The 17,302-nt window shown below is 41.1% G+C and overlaps 1 protein-coding gene across 4 annotated transcripts in view; it reads right to left on the bottom strand.

Moving 5' to 3' along the window:
- Window positions 1-17,302, bottom strand: part of grm5b (glutamate receptor, metabotropic 5b) — an 86,413-nt gene that overhangs the window by 12,791 nt on the left and 56,320 nt on the right. For all 4 annotated transcript variants that reach the window (XM_019345268.2, XM_025898278.1, XM_019345269.2 and 1 more), the window contains exons 7-17: window positions 9,656-9,891; window positions 8,750-8,871; window positions 6,844-6,968; window positions 6,583-6,751; window positions 6,190-6,316; window positions 3,263-3,380; window positions 2,970-3,156; window positions 2,645-2,803; window positions 1,830-1,955; window positions 909-1,091; window positions 177-343 (exon numbers count right to left, since the gene is read on the bottom strand). In XM_019345268.2, coding sequence (XP_019200813.1) covers window positions 177-343; window positions 909-1,091; window positions 1,830-1,955; window positions 2,645-2,803; window positions 2,970-3,156; window positions 3,263-3,380; window positions 6,190-6,316; window positions 6,583-6,751; window positions 6,844-6,968; window positions 8,750-8,871; window positions 9,656-9,891 — 1,719 coding nt within the window. The remainder of the gene's footprint in view (window positions 1-176; window positions 344-908; window positions 1,092-1,829; window positions 1,956-2,644; window positions 2,804-2,969; window positions 3,157-3,262; window positions 3,381-6,189; window positions 6,317-6,582; window positions 6,752-6,843; window positions 6,969-8,749; window positions 8,872-9,655; window positions 9,892-17,302) is intronic.

Here is a 17,302-nt window from a genome sequence, read left to right as displayed (position 1 = left end):
AATCTCTTAGAGAGCTTAAACACACTGACGCACACACACGTGCATGCACACACCATAAATAGTCTCAGAGTGGGCTAATGGAGAAATGGTGCCTTGGAATATAACTGCAGAGCAACCTGGCATTAACCTGGTCAACAAGCCTCTTGGGTACACACAATCCACACACGCAGAAATACCTGAGTGTCTCTCCAGTGGAGCCTCTCCGTTTCCACAGGTTAACCAGACTGGAGGAGCGGCTGGCAGCTGAGGATGATTTGCCATCGCCCACATGCATGCGCACCACCGTGCTAGTGGTGAAGGCACTGCGCACATTACGCTCTGGTTTAGCCAGAATGATGTACACCTGATGGAAACAGTTAGATATGAACAGTGACTACGTATAGTCATTTACTGCAAAGATAAACAGCACTATGCAAATTTCTGGAGATACTTTGATTGTGTTGGCTACACAAATTGGTCTTTTAATGTTTTTTTTAGAGTAATAATGAAGCCTCTCATGACTCACCTTAATATTATAAACATATTATAAAAAGAAAATTCTCAAGAGAAGCTTCTGCAAAGTATTTTTGATTGACTGAATTTCTTGTTTAGGCTTTTTTTTTTTTTTACTGTAGTGACACTGTACAAGAAAATCTAGATCCTGATATTATAAGTGCCGAAACATCTGTGATAAATATCAAAAGAGATGTTCTCTTCAATCTTAGCATTTATCTATTCAAATATTTGACTCAAATTTTCACAACTGGTGGGGAACAACAGTGAGCTCTGTTGTAATGTTCATTTGAAGCTTAATGTAGTTTATGCACAGATTTAGATTACAACTACAGTCGGTTTCAGGTAATATTTATAAAAACAACAGACAAGCAATCAGAATGAAATTAAAAGCAATTTAAGCAAAGCAACCTTACCTTGGGTACAAACATGCAGCACAGAGCCACAGTGGCACTCAGGCTGACACTGAAGCACATGGTGATAATTTTGTAGTTAGAGCCAAAGTAGATGGGTACAAACGCCAGCCAGATAATACAGGTGGTGTACATTGTAAAGGCAATGTACTTAGCCTCATTGAAATTAGCTGGGACGTTGCGGGTCTTGGAGGGAAAGAGAAAGAAAAGCACAAGTAAACATTCCTTTATTTCCCTTCACGATTGCTGTTGTGCATTTGGCTGTGATCAAGAAAAATAAAGCAAATGTAGATGCTCTTTACAGTGTATGCAGCGATACACATTCTTAACCCCTTACAGTTGTCATTTTATTGCTGTCCACACCGATCCGTGCGAGTGAATTAGGTGAGGCATGTGGTCCTTACCCTCAGCCTCCAAAGTTAAATTGGTTTACTCAGCTGCTGTGTTTAAAACTCGGTTAATTTATTTGTTTGAAGTGCAGTGCATTTATCTTCTGTCTCTTTTTACAATTCTGCTCTCATACTCCACAGAAAATGGATGGCCGCTGGCCATGGATAATCACAACATTGACTTTATAATTTGATTGGGGTAACATAATTTCATTTACTGCTGCCAAAAGATTTTAGAGAGGCAAAACCACAGTGGCTTAATCTTTTTTTTTTCACATTATGTCTGTGTAAACCTCCTCATATGTAGAGACACTCATACAGAGTATCTCTACGGATAACAACACACAGAATCTTTATTGCATGTCAACAGCGCTTAGAGGTTTGGATTTTAAACCACCTCTAACTGGCACTTTACCAGTTGTAACAATGGTTTCAGTCATGTTCGATACTGTGTTATAGAAATAATGCGAAATTGTCACAGGTCTTTTTGATATTGAAGTGGTAACGGGAAAAAGAGACAAACACTATCGCGTACCTTGAAGGCATAAAAGGTGCAGCTAAGGATAAGCAGGCCGTTGTATCCCAGCGGGGCAACCACGCCGAGGTTAGTGGTGTTGCAAATGAGGTTGACCTGGCGGATGCTGGGATAGTCGTGGATGACCTGCAGACACCAGAAGGAACGTGACATGCGTGTGATCCAAAGTGTGACAACACTGTTTATATTACGTCTTTAATAAAAATAAGAATTGACCGCAGTAAATCAATAGCGGCATGTAAAATTACAGTTATGGAAGTAATTTCACTGACATTTCATGATTATGCTGCCCACTTCTGATGCACAATATTTATTGGTTTATTGAAAAGGAATTCAGGCATTTCAGCAGATAACAACCAAATGTGATGGTAATCAACTTTACAAATTATATGTGCTGTCAGAAAATTTTAAATTGAACAACTACAGACTTACAAGTAGATGCTTCAATATCCAGCTAGGCTACATCCATTTAGGGGTATACACTAAAATTTTAAGCTTTGGTCTTGTTTGAATTCTTACTGCCTTTTATCTGCCAATCAAATCAATTATTTATAATCAGTGAAATTTCTGTTGACATTCAGATGCTCAGTGTCACACCTGAGGAAACATGTGAAACTGGTGAAGTAGTTTAACACATTTAACACAACTCAAAATACAAAAATCCAATAAGACACTCTCCTAATTTCTAATAGGGCAAATCTGCAATCTGTTATATTTCAAACTTAACATCCTCTGGTTATTTTTTATTTTATTAATCTTCTGAGTTGTCTCCTGCTTCTGATGATATTTTTTCTATTAAAACACACAGAGCCTACCTCCGGGGGCTCCATGAGGAAGAGAGCCACAATGATGCCCAGCTGTAGCAGTATGAGGAGGAAGGCAATGATAAGCTGAGCACAGGCAGACATGAAGCGAGGTTTCTTTGTGCAGATCTTCTTCTTGCTTCCTGCCAGGATCCGAGCAATGCGGTTTGTCTGGGGTCAGATTCCAAACATCATCAGGACATATAGTACATACTGAATATGCTGCAATCTGTGTTCTCCGTTCCTACAGAGCACTCACTGTTATTATGCAGACATATCAATGAAGAACACATTAACTGCACTAACTTGTGGACCCACCATTTCATTCAGGCCTTACCTTGGTGACAAGTGCAGAGTAGCTCATGGCAGGTGACAGGCCTATTCCCAGTCGCTGGAGGTAGCAATGGATGACGTGGGGTTTGGCTATGAGGCTAAAGGTACACAGGTACCCCAAACAGATACCTGCCAGTATTATGTAACACAGTTCCCTACTGGAAGATTTCACGACTGGAGTGTCCCGGAATCTGAATATCCACATTCATAAACACACGCAAGCAAGAATTTAAATAAACAGGAAAGAAAACAATTTCAAAAATTCAAAGATTTTAAGAAATAAAAGGGATACGTTACCTAATAAAGACTGCAGTGACAAAAAATGTAGCCATTAGACCGAGGCAGGCAAATACCACAGCAGCAATGGGTTCAGGGTCTCCCCATCGAAGGTATTCCACTGGTATTGGGTCACAGCCTGGGGACGTGGGGGACATCAGTTTGTTAAGGATTATTCACTGATCATCAGTTTATTTGATATGTGACACACAGGAATATATACAGATAATGAAGAAGGATAAGATTTGGGTAACAATGGCAAACTATTTTTCAGCATTTACTTTATGCTCATTCTCACACTTTCTTTTTCTTACATCCAGTTTTAACCATTCTGAATAAAATTGGACTTTGGTTGCTTTCCAAAGGTCTAACAGCTAGCACAGGTCGTAGTTAGAGTTGTACATGTTAGACCTCCAGGTGAGAAACGCTTGCGAGTTATCCGTTGTGCCAAGCTTTGCCTGCAAAATATGCAACTTTTGTATACAGATGTGGGTCTTAGTATAAAAAGCATGAGAAGCAAACAGGAAGGAAGGAAGGGGGTTGTTGGTGTAGATGCCCAAATGAGATGAAGACTATTTAATTACTATCAGTATGAAATCTCTCCACTATTGAACTATGGGACCTTTATTTATCACAAATTACAGTCGTATTTTTTCTCCCTTGCACCTCCTTCACTGCTATTTGTAATACTACTTCTAATAATACTTTACAAATAAGTCTTTGTACTTCTTTTCTTCTTATTCATCCATCCTCCTGGTCTTTTTTCCTCCTTCCCTGTCATTTCTTGTCTGTCTCCTGTTGCTCACCATTTCTTTGTAATAATCCATCCATCACTCTGCCTGCTTCCATTTCCCCTAATATCTTCCTTATCTCTCATCCTCATACCTCCCACCTACTCCTGTAATTCTCTACCTCCATCTCTGTCTTCCTCATAGGCAAGGAGATAAAGTGTCATTAATTAAAGGGACAGTTCTAATTACGAGCCGTCTTAATGCTTGCTGAATTATTGGTCAGTCTAGACATACTTTAGAGGGAAGAAATGCAAATAGTCTCTTTCTAATTCTCTTTCTGCCCCCTGTACATTTTACTTTTTAACCTTTTTTTCTTCCATTTTCTCTGCATGCAAACAGAGAAAAAGATCATTAAAGAAATAACTTAAGAAATCCATAAACTTTGTGTTTAACATGGTTAACAAAGTTTATTAAATCAGTAATGAGGTTAGGTCTAAGGGCGTAAACAAAAGCATAAATGGGAGCCAAAGGGCCAGTAAACAAACAGCGAAGCAAAGTCAGGCAGGACTTTCAGACTGAAATGACTGAAAAGCCCAAAGTGAAATATTAATGGAATGAAAACATATTAAAATCTTTCTGAAATACAATTTAAAATAATTTAAGGTATCCGTATCTGTTTCTTTGTCATCTTAAGAATATTTATGATGTTATGTTTATGCTGTTAAATCAGTACCTTTACAGCTGTTCCACATTAATAAACAAACTCAAAAACAATAACTACAGTACCTATCTTATCCAGTCATACAAGCTCAAGACCACCCACTAATGACAACGTAAGGTGGGTGGAAATTTAGCTCCAATTAATCTAGATGCTGGGTGGGAAATCCCAGATCAGTGTTTTTCCTCGTGGGCTTTCTCAGAGCAGTCAGGAAAGCATTTGCAAAGTCAGCAATTTGATAATTAGTTAGCTCATGGAACCTGCAGGAAATGCTGCAACGCTTGACTGTAAACCAAACTGATGCACGAAAGCAAGAGTGACCAGTTAAAGTGAGCAGTCAAAATAAAGTTTTTCAAACAATCTCAGACTCAGATTGTGGAACTTTACCAATCAGCGAAGAGGCTCAAATCCCATAGCTAATCCTCCCTTTTTCTCCCTCTTTCACTCTCCCTTGCTGCTGCTCACGATGGAGCCTCTATTCATCTCTATCCCACTTTCACCATGCCTTTATTTTTTAAGTCTTTTTCCTCTCCCAGTCTTTTCTTGTTTTTGTTCCACTGCTGTCTGAAAAACTATTTCTATGGTTTTCGCTCCCACTTTGCTTCTGTCCTTGTCAGCTGAGACCTTGCTTTACCTTTTCTCTCTGCTCCTTTACCTTTTTCCCCCCACCCCTTTTTATCTTTAATATTTTTTTTCTCAGATTTCTTTTGGCCTCAAGGAGAAAGATCAAAATGTCTGCTGGTGGAACAGGGCAAGCAGTTTGTTTACACCTCATTATTACTGTTCCATATAGCCCCGCAGGGGGACATGCAGCACTTATTGTTGATGAAACGAGACACATGCATGTAGTCACACACTCTGAGCCCACACTCACGAGCACTAACGAACACACGGACAACCCCAATTAAGCCTCCGTTCCTTTATCTTCTTTCTCCACTGTCAGCTTTCTGCTGATCATTTTCGCACTGATTTACTCCCTGTTTTAGTTTTTAAAGATGCTTCTGTCTCAGACAGAGAAGCTCCCTCTGAATTTTCAGCAGGGCTCAATTCATGTTTTAATCATTGAGCTTGGTGAGGAGCTAGCGTGCAGTATAATGAGAAGCTGAAAGAACAACAAGGCAATAGGCAACCTCTTCGAATGCAATGGAGGGGAAATAAATTTTCATTGCAACTGAAGTGTATTTGCATCGCAAGCCGCTCTCGTTGCAGAATAATTAAAACACGAGTGACCATGTTGGTAACAAATTAAGGATATGAGAGAGAGGGAGTGGCTGGGAGGAAACGGGAGTGGAGAAGAAGAAACTAGGAGGAGGGAAGAGGTAAATGGATGTCTCTCACTTTTTCTCTCTAGGGTAACTTGTGCAGGATTTCCTGTGCAATGCTAATATGTAATACACACTGACAGACTGGATTAAGAAAAAAAAATCCATCATGTGAATATTCTTTATCTCTTTTATGATTCCCGGGGTATTTCTGAGATTGCAGGTAAAGATACTGACCTGTGAGGTCATTATTAGGCCAGGAGCCCAGCTCACAGGCTTGGCAGGTGTACTCATCAAACACAAATTCATTTTCTTTGCAGGGGGTGCACGTCCAGCAGCAACTCACTTCACCTTTACGGATCACCTGGAGGAGACAGAATACACACTCACGCCATAAGCAGAGTTCAAACGAAGCCACTGTATTAATGTGAAGCTTTACTTTCAGTCATGTCATGTAAATGATGAAAGTAGAATACAGCCTGAGGTGAACTTGGCTGCTAACGTAAACATGATACAAATCAGTTTGTGATGATAATGAAAATTCCTCAAACACCCATCATACTAATATTTTTATTATTCAGTTATTTTAATCTAATTCCGGGTCTACTGTGTGAAAATGACTCATCTTACCTTAATCTGCCCTTTGTCACAGGGGTCACTGCAGACTGACTTGATCACGCTCTCTTTGCTGGGCCAGATTTCATCATCATCTATTTTTAAGCCTCTGTTGTCCCAACTGCCGACGTTTATGTAGTCATAGTAGTCCTTCCCCATCTTTTTGAAGTTCATTATTTCATACCTGTAAACAAAAGGTGCACATTGAACAACAGTGAGAGGTTGCTTGCACTCCAAAGAGATCTATGACATCTCTGCACAGTTTAAAGCACCTACCTGCCAGGTGAGTCTCCATTTTCATCAAATAAGATTCCTTCCCCTGACACACCGGTGAAGTTGGTTTTCATCAAAAAGTCCAGAAGTGTAGCCCCATCAATGGGTCGCATGGTATCACACAGGCCCTTAAAACACATAGATGGTCATGTCGCACCCAGAAAAACAGTTATGACCATCAACTTCAACAACATAAATAATTTTATGGAAAGAAATTGTGTACAACTGGCCTTTCGATTAATTATTATTCTCAAAACATGTTCACTGTACTTTGGAAGCAACACAATGTAAAGATACACTTTAACCAATCAGCTGTTGAGGTGAGTCGGCTCACCACATTCTAGGAAAAGTGAGAAGGACATTGTGGCAGTATGGTTTCCTATGCAAGCCAAACAGTGCAACATTTTCACAATCATCTCATAAAGTTTAGATAAACTTAAGCTCATGTGCCTAAAATATTACATTACAGTTGACATTTTTGCAAAAATGAATTTTAAGTCATCCCCACAATGTGTGTATAGGTGAAGCGGCACCGGTGTTTGGTGCCAAAAATAGAGAATCGTGCTGCTCTATACCTAAAATGGTTTACATTTTGCATTTTGCTTTCTGAATTTCTAAGTGAATACAAAGTTTGACATATACTATCAATGTTTGCCATCATTTTAATTTACATTTTCCTGAATAAATGCAAAGTGGGGTCCAAAGTCTATCATATTTCCATGTAAACCCCTTAAAAAAATGTTCTTGGGTAGTGATGTAGCTCCGAAGTTTGAGCAGCTGTGCCAAATTCTGAAATGCTACTGCAGGAGCCTTGGTTCAAGTATCTCCCTCCCTTCTTTCCTGTCCACTTAGTGTCCTGTCAAAACTAAAGTCTAAAAAGAGCCCCAAAATAAAATCTTACAAAAAGGTCAGCTTTCCTTGTTCGGTTTCTTCCTTTCTTTGAAACATGACAGCTAGAGACTTGCTCAAGCAAATACACTTGCATTTTTCACCTTTTATTAACTGCGCCTCAATTTTCTAGCAAAACATTTACTAAGTGGTGTGTTGAAAGCTGGAATCGTGGCATCAGAACTAAGTGATAGCGTCAGACGTCAAACTGTTATTGTAAGCAAAGAAAGACTAAGTGTGCATTAGATTATGGCTAGACCTAAGGTCTAAGGAGGCAACATCATCATCAGAACATCAGCACAACAAGCTTTGTTTGCTAAGAGATGAAAAAGTAACTTCATCACAGTAACACAGGGCTGTGTGTGATGATGCAAACAGGAAATAATTAATATATTAATTGATTTTCTTTACCTGTTACAGTACGGGATTTTTTGCACAAATCTTTAGAGCTTTAAATATCAAATGCAAACTACGACAGGACCTAAAATGTAACCATTTTACATCTAATTCTTATCCTTTCGTCCTTTTCCTAGCATTAGTCTTGCTAAGCTGGTGGTCTGTTTTGGTGAGTTTACTGAGAGTCTCTTATATGTAATCACCATAGAAACTGCTCGATCAGCCCAGTTTAACCTGCAGGAGTTTGTGAAAGCTCCTGTAACATGTTTTACTTTTGCAGCGGAAATAAATATATGTTTGAGGAAAACAGCTGTCACAGATAATGAGCTCAAAAAATAGTCTGAAAATAGTAAAGTAACTGCTCCACAGGCACTGCTGAAGCCCTTTAGAAATCTAGGCAAGACCTCGGAGAAGGATCTTCACTAGTGTTCCCAGACTTTTGGATACCAACTTACATAATGTGATAACAAGTTAAAAATGGGCCAAGTGGCGACTGTACCATGGCATCAATACTTAGGCTCTGTAAGTCCTGCTATTTTCCCTCTCCATCTCTTCATTACCCTCATTTTGTCTGTAGTATGTCTTAGTGTACCCCTCCTTGCTTATCCACCAGAGCAGCACCTACCTTGTAACCTGGGCAGAGTGCCCGTTGCATGTTATGCAGGCCGTATGCCATTGAGTAGATGGCGTTAATGACAAATCCCATCTTAGTGTCCTGTGCATATTGCTGCCGAAGTGACTCTCGCTCTGCAGAGGTGAATGGGTAGAGTTGGGGGAAATGGACAGTTGGGTTAGTGAGTAGCAGTAGGAAGAAAAAAGGCAAACATATCAGAGAAACCCTTAATTTCCCTTCAAGTCTTATGAAAAAACTGCCCCCCACCCCCAAACATCAAAGACCGCTGTCATTCCTCTTCCTCATCAGTTACTTTCCACCTCCGTGTCTCATTTTCTTTCTGTCTCTGTCTGTGTCCTGTTCATTTGTATTTCACGTCCCATTTCATTAGAATACATGAGACACGGGTCCCTTTGATGCCGCGCTCACACACTGTTTTGCCTATGAATGGAGGGAAAGGAACAGAGAGAGAAAGACATGGGGGCGGATAGAAGCTGAAAATAAAGGGAGGGTTCACTCACAGCCACAAGAGATGGCTGCAGACGAACTGGAAAGCTGTGTGCATCCATGTGGTCTGTGTGTAGGTGTGTGACTGTGTGTTCACATATTCTCTTTGTTTGTTATTTGCATTAACAGCAGCCATTACAAAAACACATCAATAGAAATGCAGATTGGTACTGTGGCATGTTATGCAGACTGAAAACAATATATATTGTCTGTCAACAATACAGACTCTTTCTTCTTTCAGTATTCAAGCACAGTACAGCTGTAAATTTCTGGTGTTATTCCTTATGTGAGTAAAGGGACTTGACCAATAACAAACCTAATGTAAACTATAATAACTCTATCATTAAAAATGTTCAAGTGCAATAACGAAAGTCTATTTTTGACTGTATTTCTATTTCTGTCTGTACTTACTGCTGCAGGTGCGGTTGTACTTGCTGTTCTCCTGGGTGTGACCTTTTAGTCGACACTGAAAACGATGCTGCCAGAACTCTGGAAACCAAGGGTTTCTGTGGTTGTTTTCAGGACGAAGTTTAAGGTAGTATTCATCAAACCATTTCACGTCAGCCGACTGGAGCTTGATGGTAATCCCGCCGGCCGCTTCCTTAACATAGCCATCTGTCACATCATACCTGTCCGCCCATCCATCACTGCAGAGATACAAATAAAATGATGACTCGAATTTTTGAGTAGACTCCAGCACACCAGTGAATTAATTCAGTCCAATTATCTGTGCTCCACTTTTTCACATCCAAACAGGATTTAATTTTTGGGTAACAGATGTCAATAATATGAGAGAAGTCCAACGTCAAACATCAAAATCAAAACAGACAAGCAAGAAGGCCCTGCAGGAACACCACAATGCTGCACAAAAGCAGAGGAGGAGTTCTTGTAGAGTACAGTATCAAAACAGTAACCAAATTTGGTGCACGTTTTTGTGACAAGACAGCCAAAATGCAGCTCAAGTATACAAGACTGCAGGAGAAATATTAGGAGAAATGAAAATAATGTCAGTAGTTGATATTATCACAATACTACCACAGAGTTATTTCCCATGATCACTTTGGAGTTTGGACACTTTTTCATGTCATCTAATTCCATTAAAGCACACAGTTAACAGCCATTTCTGCACTGCAGTGTTACATCCTGATTGTTTGATTTTAAAATCCAGTGTGGTGGTGTACAGAGGCGAAGTCACACAAACTTTCTCACTGCCCAAAAATGTATAAATCTGAATGTATTATCAAGGAAGCTTCTAATGAATCTTATACTGGTCCTTTATTTCCCCTTGTAGTTGAGCTCCTGTGCTTTGAAATGATTTTTTTGGCCTTTTTCAGCTTTATTTGACAGACGCAGTGAGGAGAGGACAAGAAAGCAGGGGCAGACATGCGGCAAAGGACCGCGGGTTAGACTCGAACCCGGGCCGGCCGCTCTTAGCTGCATGGCATGTAGCCACCCTTTCAACGCACTGAGCTAAACTGGCGCCAAGCTCCTGTGTTTTTAATGACAAATAGAACCATGACTGACCTCCACATAGAAACTCCTCCACTATAGGCTTTTGATGTCACCAGAGGCTATCCCAACAAATAAACTGTAGCACAGTCTTTCTTGTCAACTTATGACAACTTCCCAAATGTGCCCTATCTACTCAGCCTACATCATTTCATTTTGTTTACTCTCTCCCTCAGTTTTTGTTTTGCCTCCAACTTCTCTCCGCTGACTGTTCACAGTAAATGGCGTGGTTCAGCTAAAGGTCTCTTCCTGTCAAGAGGAAGTTCTTCTCACTTTCACTAAGGTGGGAAGAAGGGTCAAATTGTGGGATTGTCTGGGTTTGCTTAAAATCCAAGGTACCTTTTCACAGCAACCAGGGAGGAAAGTGGGCCATTCGAGTTTTATTATATCTTCACAGCTCAAAATACAGGAAACATTTAGGGGTGTGCAGGTTTAGCTTGAGAGGTAAAGCGCAGGGTCAGCACTATGTCACTGTAACAAATAAACCCTTTTTCGCACATCCACACGCAGACACTGTAGATGACATTTACTTTGTAAGTTTCCCAGTTCCTTTGCAGGAATGGAAGACCAGAAAAAAAACTGAAGCAGAGTGTTTGGAAATCGAGCTAAAGTCAGAGAAACAGAAATAAAAGAAGAGAAACCGTGTGCCGTGAAAGCTGGCACAAACCCAACGATTATCAGAGAGACAGACGACAGGGAGGCAGGGAGAGCTTATATCATTATGGACAATGTCCAAAAGTCATTTTATTGCTGAGAAATAGACAGAACTAGGATGCACAGACACATAAACACACACGCATGCATACGCCAGCCAGGCTCAGAGACGATCTAGGTCAAATGGAGTATTTTGGCTGCAGCTCAGCAGCAATGCCTCGTCAGACACCAGCAAGACGAATATAACTTCCTCACAATGCACATACATAAACTGTGGAGACATATCGCTGCATTTTGCATTTTTTTGGAGGAGATTTGGGTTTACTGTTCCTCAAGGAGGAACAGATGGCAAAGTGAGTGTGTCTGTGTGTGTGTGAGAGAGCAAGATAAAGAGAGAGAAGTGGATGTGAATGACAAATCCTCTCTCGTCCTTTCACAACTACACCCAACAAGGCCTCAAGCAAGACAACGATCTTTCTTTCTTTCTTTCCTCCTTCATTCTTCCCTTCTGATTTCTTTCTCTCTCTGAGCCTCCGGAGAACAAAACTCATTTTCTCCAACAGCAATCCTTGCAGTGTCTGTCTGCCATCAAGTGCATTCCCCTTTTTTTATTCTCTCTGTTGTTGCTGTCACCTCCTGCCATGTGCCTGTTGTTATAAATCAAGGTAGAAACATTTCTAGATTGCAATCCATTACATTAAACTTACAAATATAAGTGCACAAGGGTGCAATGTGTGGTGTTATATTGGTATAAAAGGGCTGGGTGTTGATGTGCTTCTATGAGGAAAGCTTGTTAACCTCTGTTAATGCTTTTATTATAGCTGTTCTATTTATTATTTTGGTTATATGAAATTAACCAAAACAATGGATGTTTGTTTTATGTCCATTTTTATTGAAATATGGTTTTATGGTTTTCATATTATGAATAAATAAATAAATAAATAAATAAATAAATCAAACTTCCAGTGAAGCACAGAATAACCAGCCATGGAATATCCACCAATTTCATACCAGATTGTTGTAAATCTACACATCTACACATTTTAACTCGATTTGAAGCCATGTGTCTTTAAAATGACTCCATAAAAAGTGAAAGTCAGTGGAGCTGGAAATAGTTTTGACCGCTGACTGCAGTAAATATTTGTCTATGGTGCCATGCAGAGGATGAGGGATCGATGAACAGTTCCCCTGCGGCAAGAAATGAAAGGATTTGGGGTATTTATGTGAGATTTTTCCTTCTGGGCTTTGTTTAACATAGTGTTGTACTGACATTATGACACACAGCAGGAGAGAGAGAGAGAGAGAGAGAAAGAGATTTTGATTTTTAAAAAAAATACGTTTATTTCTCATGAAATAATCGACATATGACCACACCTGTCACATTGAAGTGTAACACAAAATCAATAAAAAGTTACATCAACACCTGCCCAAAAACTAACTGCCCCTCCACCACACTACAGATTGCCCCCCTGTAACCCCAGACCTGAGAAAAAGTATGTAGGTCTGAGGCTGTCTTATAGAAATTAAATTCTAGCAACAGCCTAGACTTCACCATGCTGACAAACACAGGGACTACCCCAACATTCAGCCCTTCTGTCACCTTTCTCTTCCTGCTCATATACACTGCCATTTTTGCCTGTCCTAATAAAAAATTAAGCAGCTGGCATTTGTTCTTCCAAAGACGAGTAAATTTAAAACCACAAATGAAAATAGTCAGTGTAAAATCTTCCCCACATCTACTAAAGATGGCTTTTAGAAGCACAAACAGAGCCGAGAGGCAAACACATTCAGAAAAACAGTGAAACAGGGTCTCCCTCTGCTCACAGAACGGACATTTGTCTTCCACAGCAGCGTTAATAACAGAAACAAAAGAGTTTACAGCAACAATGCCATGAAGAATTCTCCACTGCAAGTCTGCATGTTTTTTCGTGAGGGGAGGCTTATAAAGGGACCTCCATGCTGGCTTGATGTCAGGTGCCAAGGAGAGATGGGTCCTCCACACCGTGTCATTGCGTCCATTCAGCTTGCCTTGATTGAGAGTTTTTACCAGCAGCCTATACAAAGTTTTTCCAGAGGCCCCTTCCAGGGACACCCCCGCAATATCCACATTATCCAGTAAAGGACCAAAGCAGTTCTTAAAACCAGGAAACAGTCTGATGGAAGGATAAGGATCTAAATGATTCGGAGAAAGACTGCCATCACAATAACTTCCCAAAAGTGAACACCCAACTCCACCTAACTTGCGTTTCCAGTGATCCAAAAGCTGACCAACAACTCGAGTAGACTGTATCCCAAGCTGTGCAGCGAGTCCCTCCGGAGCATCTAGCCGAGGTCCAGCCAGCTCCACCACCCTCTTCAGAGAACAGACTTGTGCAGCGTGGAGCCGTCTGGATAAAGTAGTCCTCCCCCCCGACAGGGCAATCCAGCAAGCTGCCAAACAGTACAGGTTCCTCCAGCAACCAGTACAGAGAATCAGCCTGCTGCCGCCTCGCTTTCCTCAGCAGAGCCCATACAGAAGAAACACTCTTGTAAAAAGGTGGAAGAAGTGAAGAGTTCAGCTTGCTTGCGTCCATCAGAAACAGAGATAAATCCAAACCCATATGACCAAGCTGCTGAAGAATACAGCACAATACACTCCTCCATACTAGATCTTGGGAAATGTAAGCAGCCTCTGAATAAACTGAAAGCGAAAAGCAGCTCCTCTACTGGCCAAATGGACCAGACCTTGTCCGCCTTCCTCTCTAGGGAGAAAAAGGACACTGAGGAATCCAGTGCAATTTATCCCAAAAAAAGTCCACCAGGATTCTTTGAATGTTAGACAAGAGGGTAACTGGGGGATCAACACAGGTCAACCGGTGCCACAAAGCAGAAGAAACCAGATTATTGATAACAAGAACCCGACCTCTGTATGACATGTTAGGTAAAGGCCATCTCCATTTGGAAAGCCGACCGTTGACTCTATCCACCACATTTTCCCAATTCTTCTGCAAAAAAGTGTCATTGCCTAAAAACACCCCTAAATACTTAAGCCCACCCTTTCTCCAGATCAAACCTCCAGGCAGACTGAGCTAATCCCCCAGCTGACCTGTCACAGTTACAGCCTCACTCTTTTCCCAGTTTATTTTGGCAGAAGAAATACAACCAAAAAGAGAAACTGTGTTCTCTAAAACCTTGATATCTGTCTGTGAGTTGATCAGGACAATTAAATCATCGGCATAAGCAGACAACTTCAAAGGTACATTGCACCCAGGGATATAAACACCACACAAGTCCCGTCTTAATTTGTGAAGCAAAGGTTCAGTTGCCAGGGAATACAGCATCCCTGGCAAAGAACAGCCCTGCCTCACCCCCCTTAGAACACTGAAAGGACCACTCAAGACCCCATTTATTTTCAGGACACTCGTAATGTCACGGTACAGAACCTGAATCATGGCTACAAAACCTGGGCTGAAGCCAAAAGCAGCTAAAGTGTGCCACAAATATTGGTGTTCAACCCGGTCAAAAGCTTTTTCTTGGTCTAGAGAAATGAGACCAACATCTATACCCAAAGAGCTAGAGAGGTCCAAAACATCCCTAATCAAAGTGACATTATCACTTATCAGCCTGCCAGGCACGCAATACGTTTGGTCCCCATGAACAACAGAAGCCATCACGTCACGAAGCCTGGTGGCCAGGACTTTGGAGAAAATCTTATAGTCTGTACAGAGCAACGATACTGGTCTCCAGTTCTTCAAACTGCGTAGATCTCCCTTCTTTGGCAGCAGAGTGATGACCGCCCGTCTACAGCTCAGAGGCAGCAATCCTCTCTGCAGACTATCCGTGACAACCTCCAGCAAATCCTCACCCATCACAGACCAAAAGTCTTTGTAGAACTCAACAGGAAGGCCATCCATGCCAGGAGCTCTACCATTCTGAAAACTCATCAGAGCAGCATGAAGTTCATGCAAAGTTGGCCGAACCTCCAGTTTTCGATTGGTTTCAGCCGCCACCTGAGGGAGTCCCTTGAAGAATCTACTCCACAAACTAGGATTTTCTGAGAAATCACTCTTAAAAAGGTCCTCATAAAAGCTGACAGCAAACTTTCTGATATCAGAAGGATCCGAGATTATTATCAGACAGAGAGTGAATAACTTTTCTTTGCCCATTCTTCTTTTCCAGTCCAAAGAAAAAGTGAGATGGGGCATCCATCTCCGAAACACTGAGGAAATGTGACCTGACCAAAGCCCCTTTGGCTGTCGTGCCCAACAGGTCAGCTAAAATAGCCTTTTTGGATTTGAGGGAATCTAAAAGCCCCCGGTTTCCTGTAGACGCCGCTAAACTCTGCAGTTCTACCACCTGAGTCTCTAGGTGTCTCATAGATCTGGTTATGTCCCTAGTAACATTACGAGTGAACTGTTGACACAATTGTTTGATCTGACACTTCCCAAAATCCCACCACTGCTGGTCAGATTTAGATTTCCGGTGAGTGAGCCAAAAAAATTCAAAAGCTGTCCTAAAAGTCTTGTCATGTAACAGGGCCGTACTGAAATGCCAGTAGGCACTCTGTACATGAACATTTTTAATGAAAACAGAACAATGAACCAGACAATGATCAGAGAAACCAACAGGGGTTATCTGACAGTCCTTAAAAATACTCAAATGATGTTTAAATGAGTATATGTCTTGCCAAAGATAAATGATTGTCCTTAGAATGACTCCGTGTGTACTGTCGCCGATGTCCATTGAAAAACCTCCACACATCTGACAGGTCTACAGCTGCAGCCAGCTGCCTAAGCCTGCAAGAAGACGCAGGATGAGGTTCGATGTGGTTCCTATCCAAAGGTGGGTTGTCAGTACAATTGAAATCTCCACACAAAAACAAATACTCATCATCACTAGAAACCTTAACAGTATCACACAGGACATCTAAAAAACCCATTCTGTCCACTCCTTTAGTTGGTGCATATACATTGAGAAAAACAAAAGTCACATGTTCATATTTGACTTTAACTTTCAGCAAACAGCCCTTGATTATTTCCTCTGCTTCGCAAGAAACAGGTAAAAAATTCTTAGAGAACACAATCCCCACACCTCCACTACAACTGGACTTATGACTAAAAAAAACATTTCCCCCACAGCCCTTCCTCCAGTCACTCTCATTGTCACCAGTACTGTGAGTTTCTTGAACCAACATAATATCTAATTTCTTTAAGTCCATAAGCTCGAAAAAAGCAGCTCTTTTCACCTCATCTCTAGCACCATTCAAATTTAATGTGCCTATTTTGAATTCAGACATGAGAGAAGCGAGACAGAGGAAAAAAGACAGGGACATATCGAGTGTGTTCTTAAACATCATCGTCATCATCAGCGGTAAGTGCTTGAGATCTCACTTTCAAAATCAGTTTCTTTAAACGATAAAGCTCTTGGTCTGTCAACACATCATCAAGAAAATTCCCTGATTTGTTTGTCAAGACCCGAGACGACTCAACAAAAAGCTTAAGGTCTGGAAAATGATCCTCCACTTTCACCATCCTGAGGCCTTTGGTTTTCTGCAAGAATTTCCTGATCTCAGCAGGAGAGTACAGATTCTGGTGTTCCTGGCTTAGGGACAAATCACTTTCAGACTCCATACTGCTCTCTCCTGTCTTGTTTCCTCTCTTAGCTTTTGACGTTTTTGTACTACAGTGGGCAGGTTCAGAGCTCTTCCTCTTTTGAGACAACTTCAGCAAATCCTCATCATGTATGTTCTCATCCTCACAAAGATCATCACACACAGACTCAAGAGTCGTGTCAGCTGTCTGACTGGTGTCAGAAAAACCAGCAGACTGGTCATTAGTCAGTTCCGTTTCTACACCATCAACACTTTTCAAAATGCCAGTTTCATCAGACCCGTTACTGCTCGGAAAAAGCCGGTTT

The sequence above is a fragment of the Oreochromis niloticus genome, linkage group LG14 (genome assembly GCF_001858045.2).
Source record: "Oreochromis niloticus isolate F11D_XX linkage group LG14, O_niloticus_UMD_NMBU, whole genome shotgun sequence".
NCBI classification, from domain to species: domain Eukaryota; kingdom Metazoa; phylum Chordata; class Actinopteri; order Cichliformes; family Cichlidae; genus Oreochromis; species Oreochromis niloticus.
Note: the sequence above shows the minus strand (reverse complement) of the source record. Positions and strands in the feature narration are given on the sequence as shown.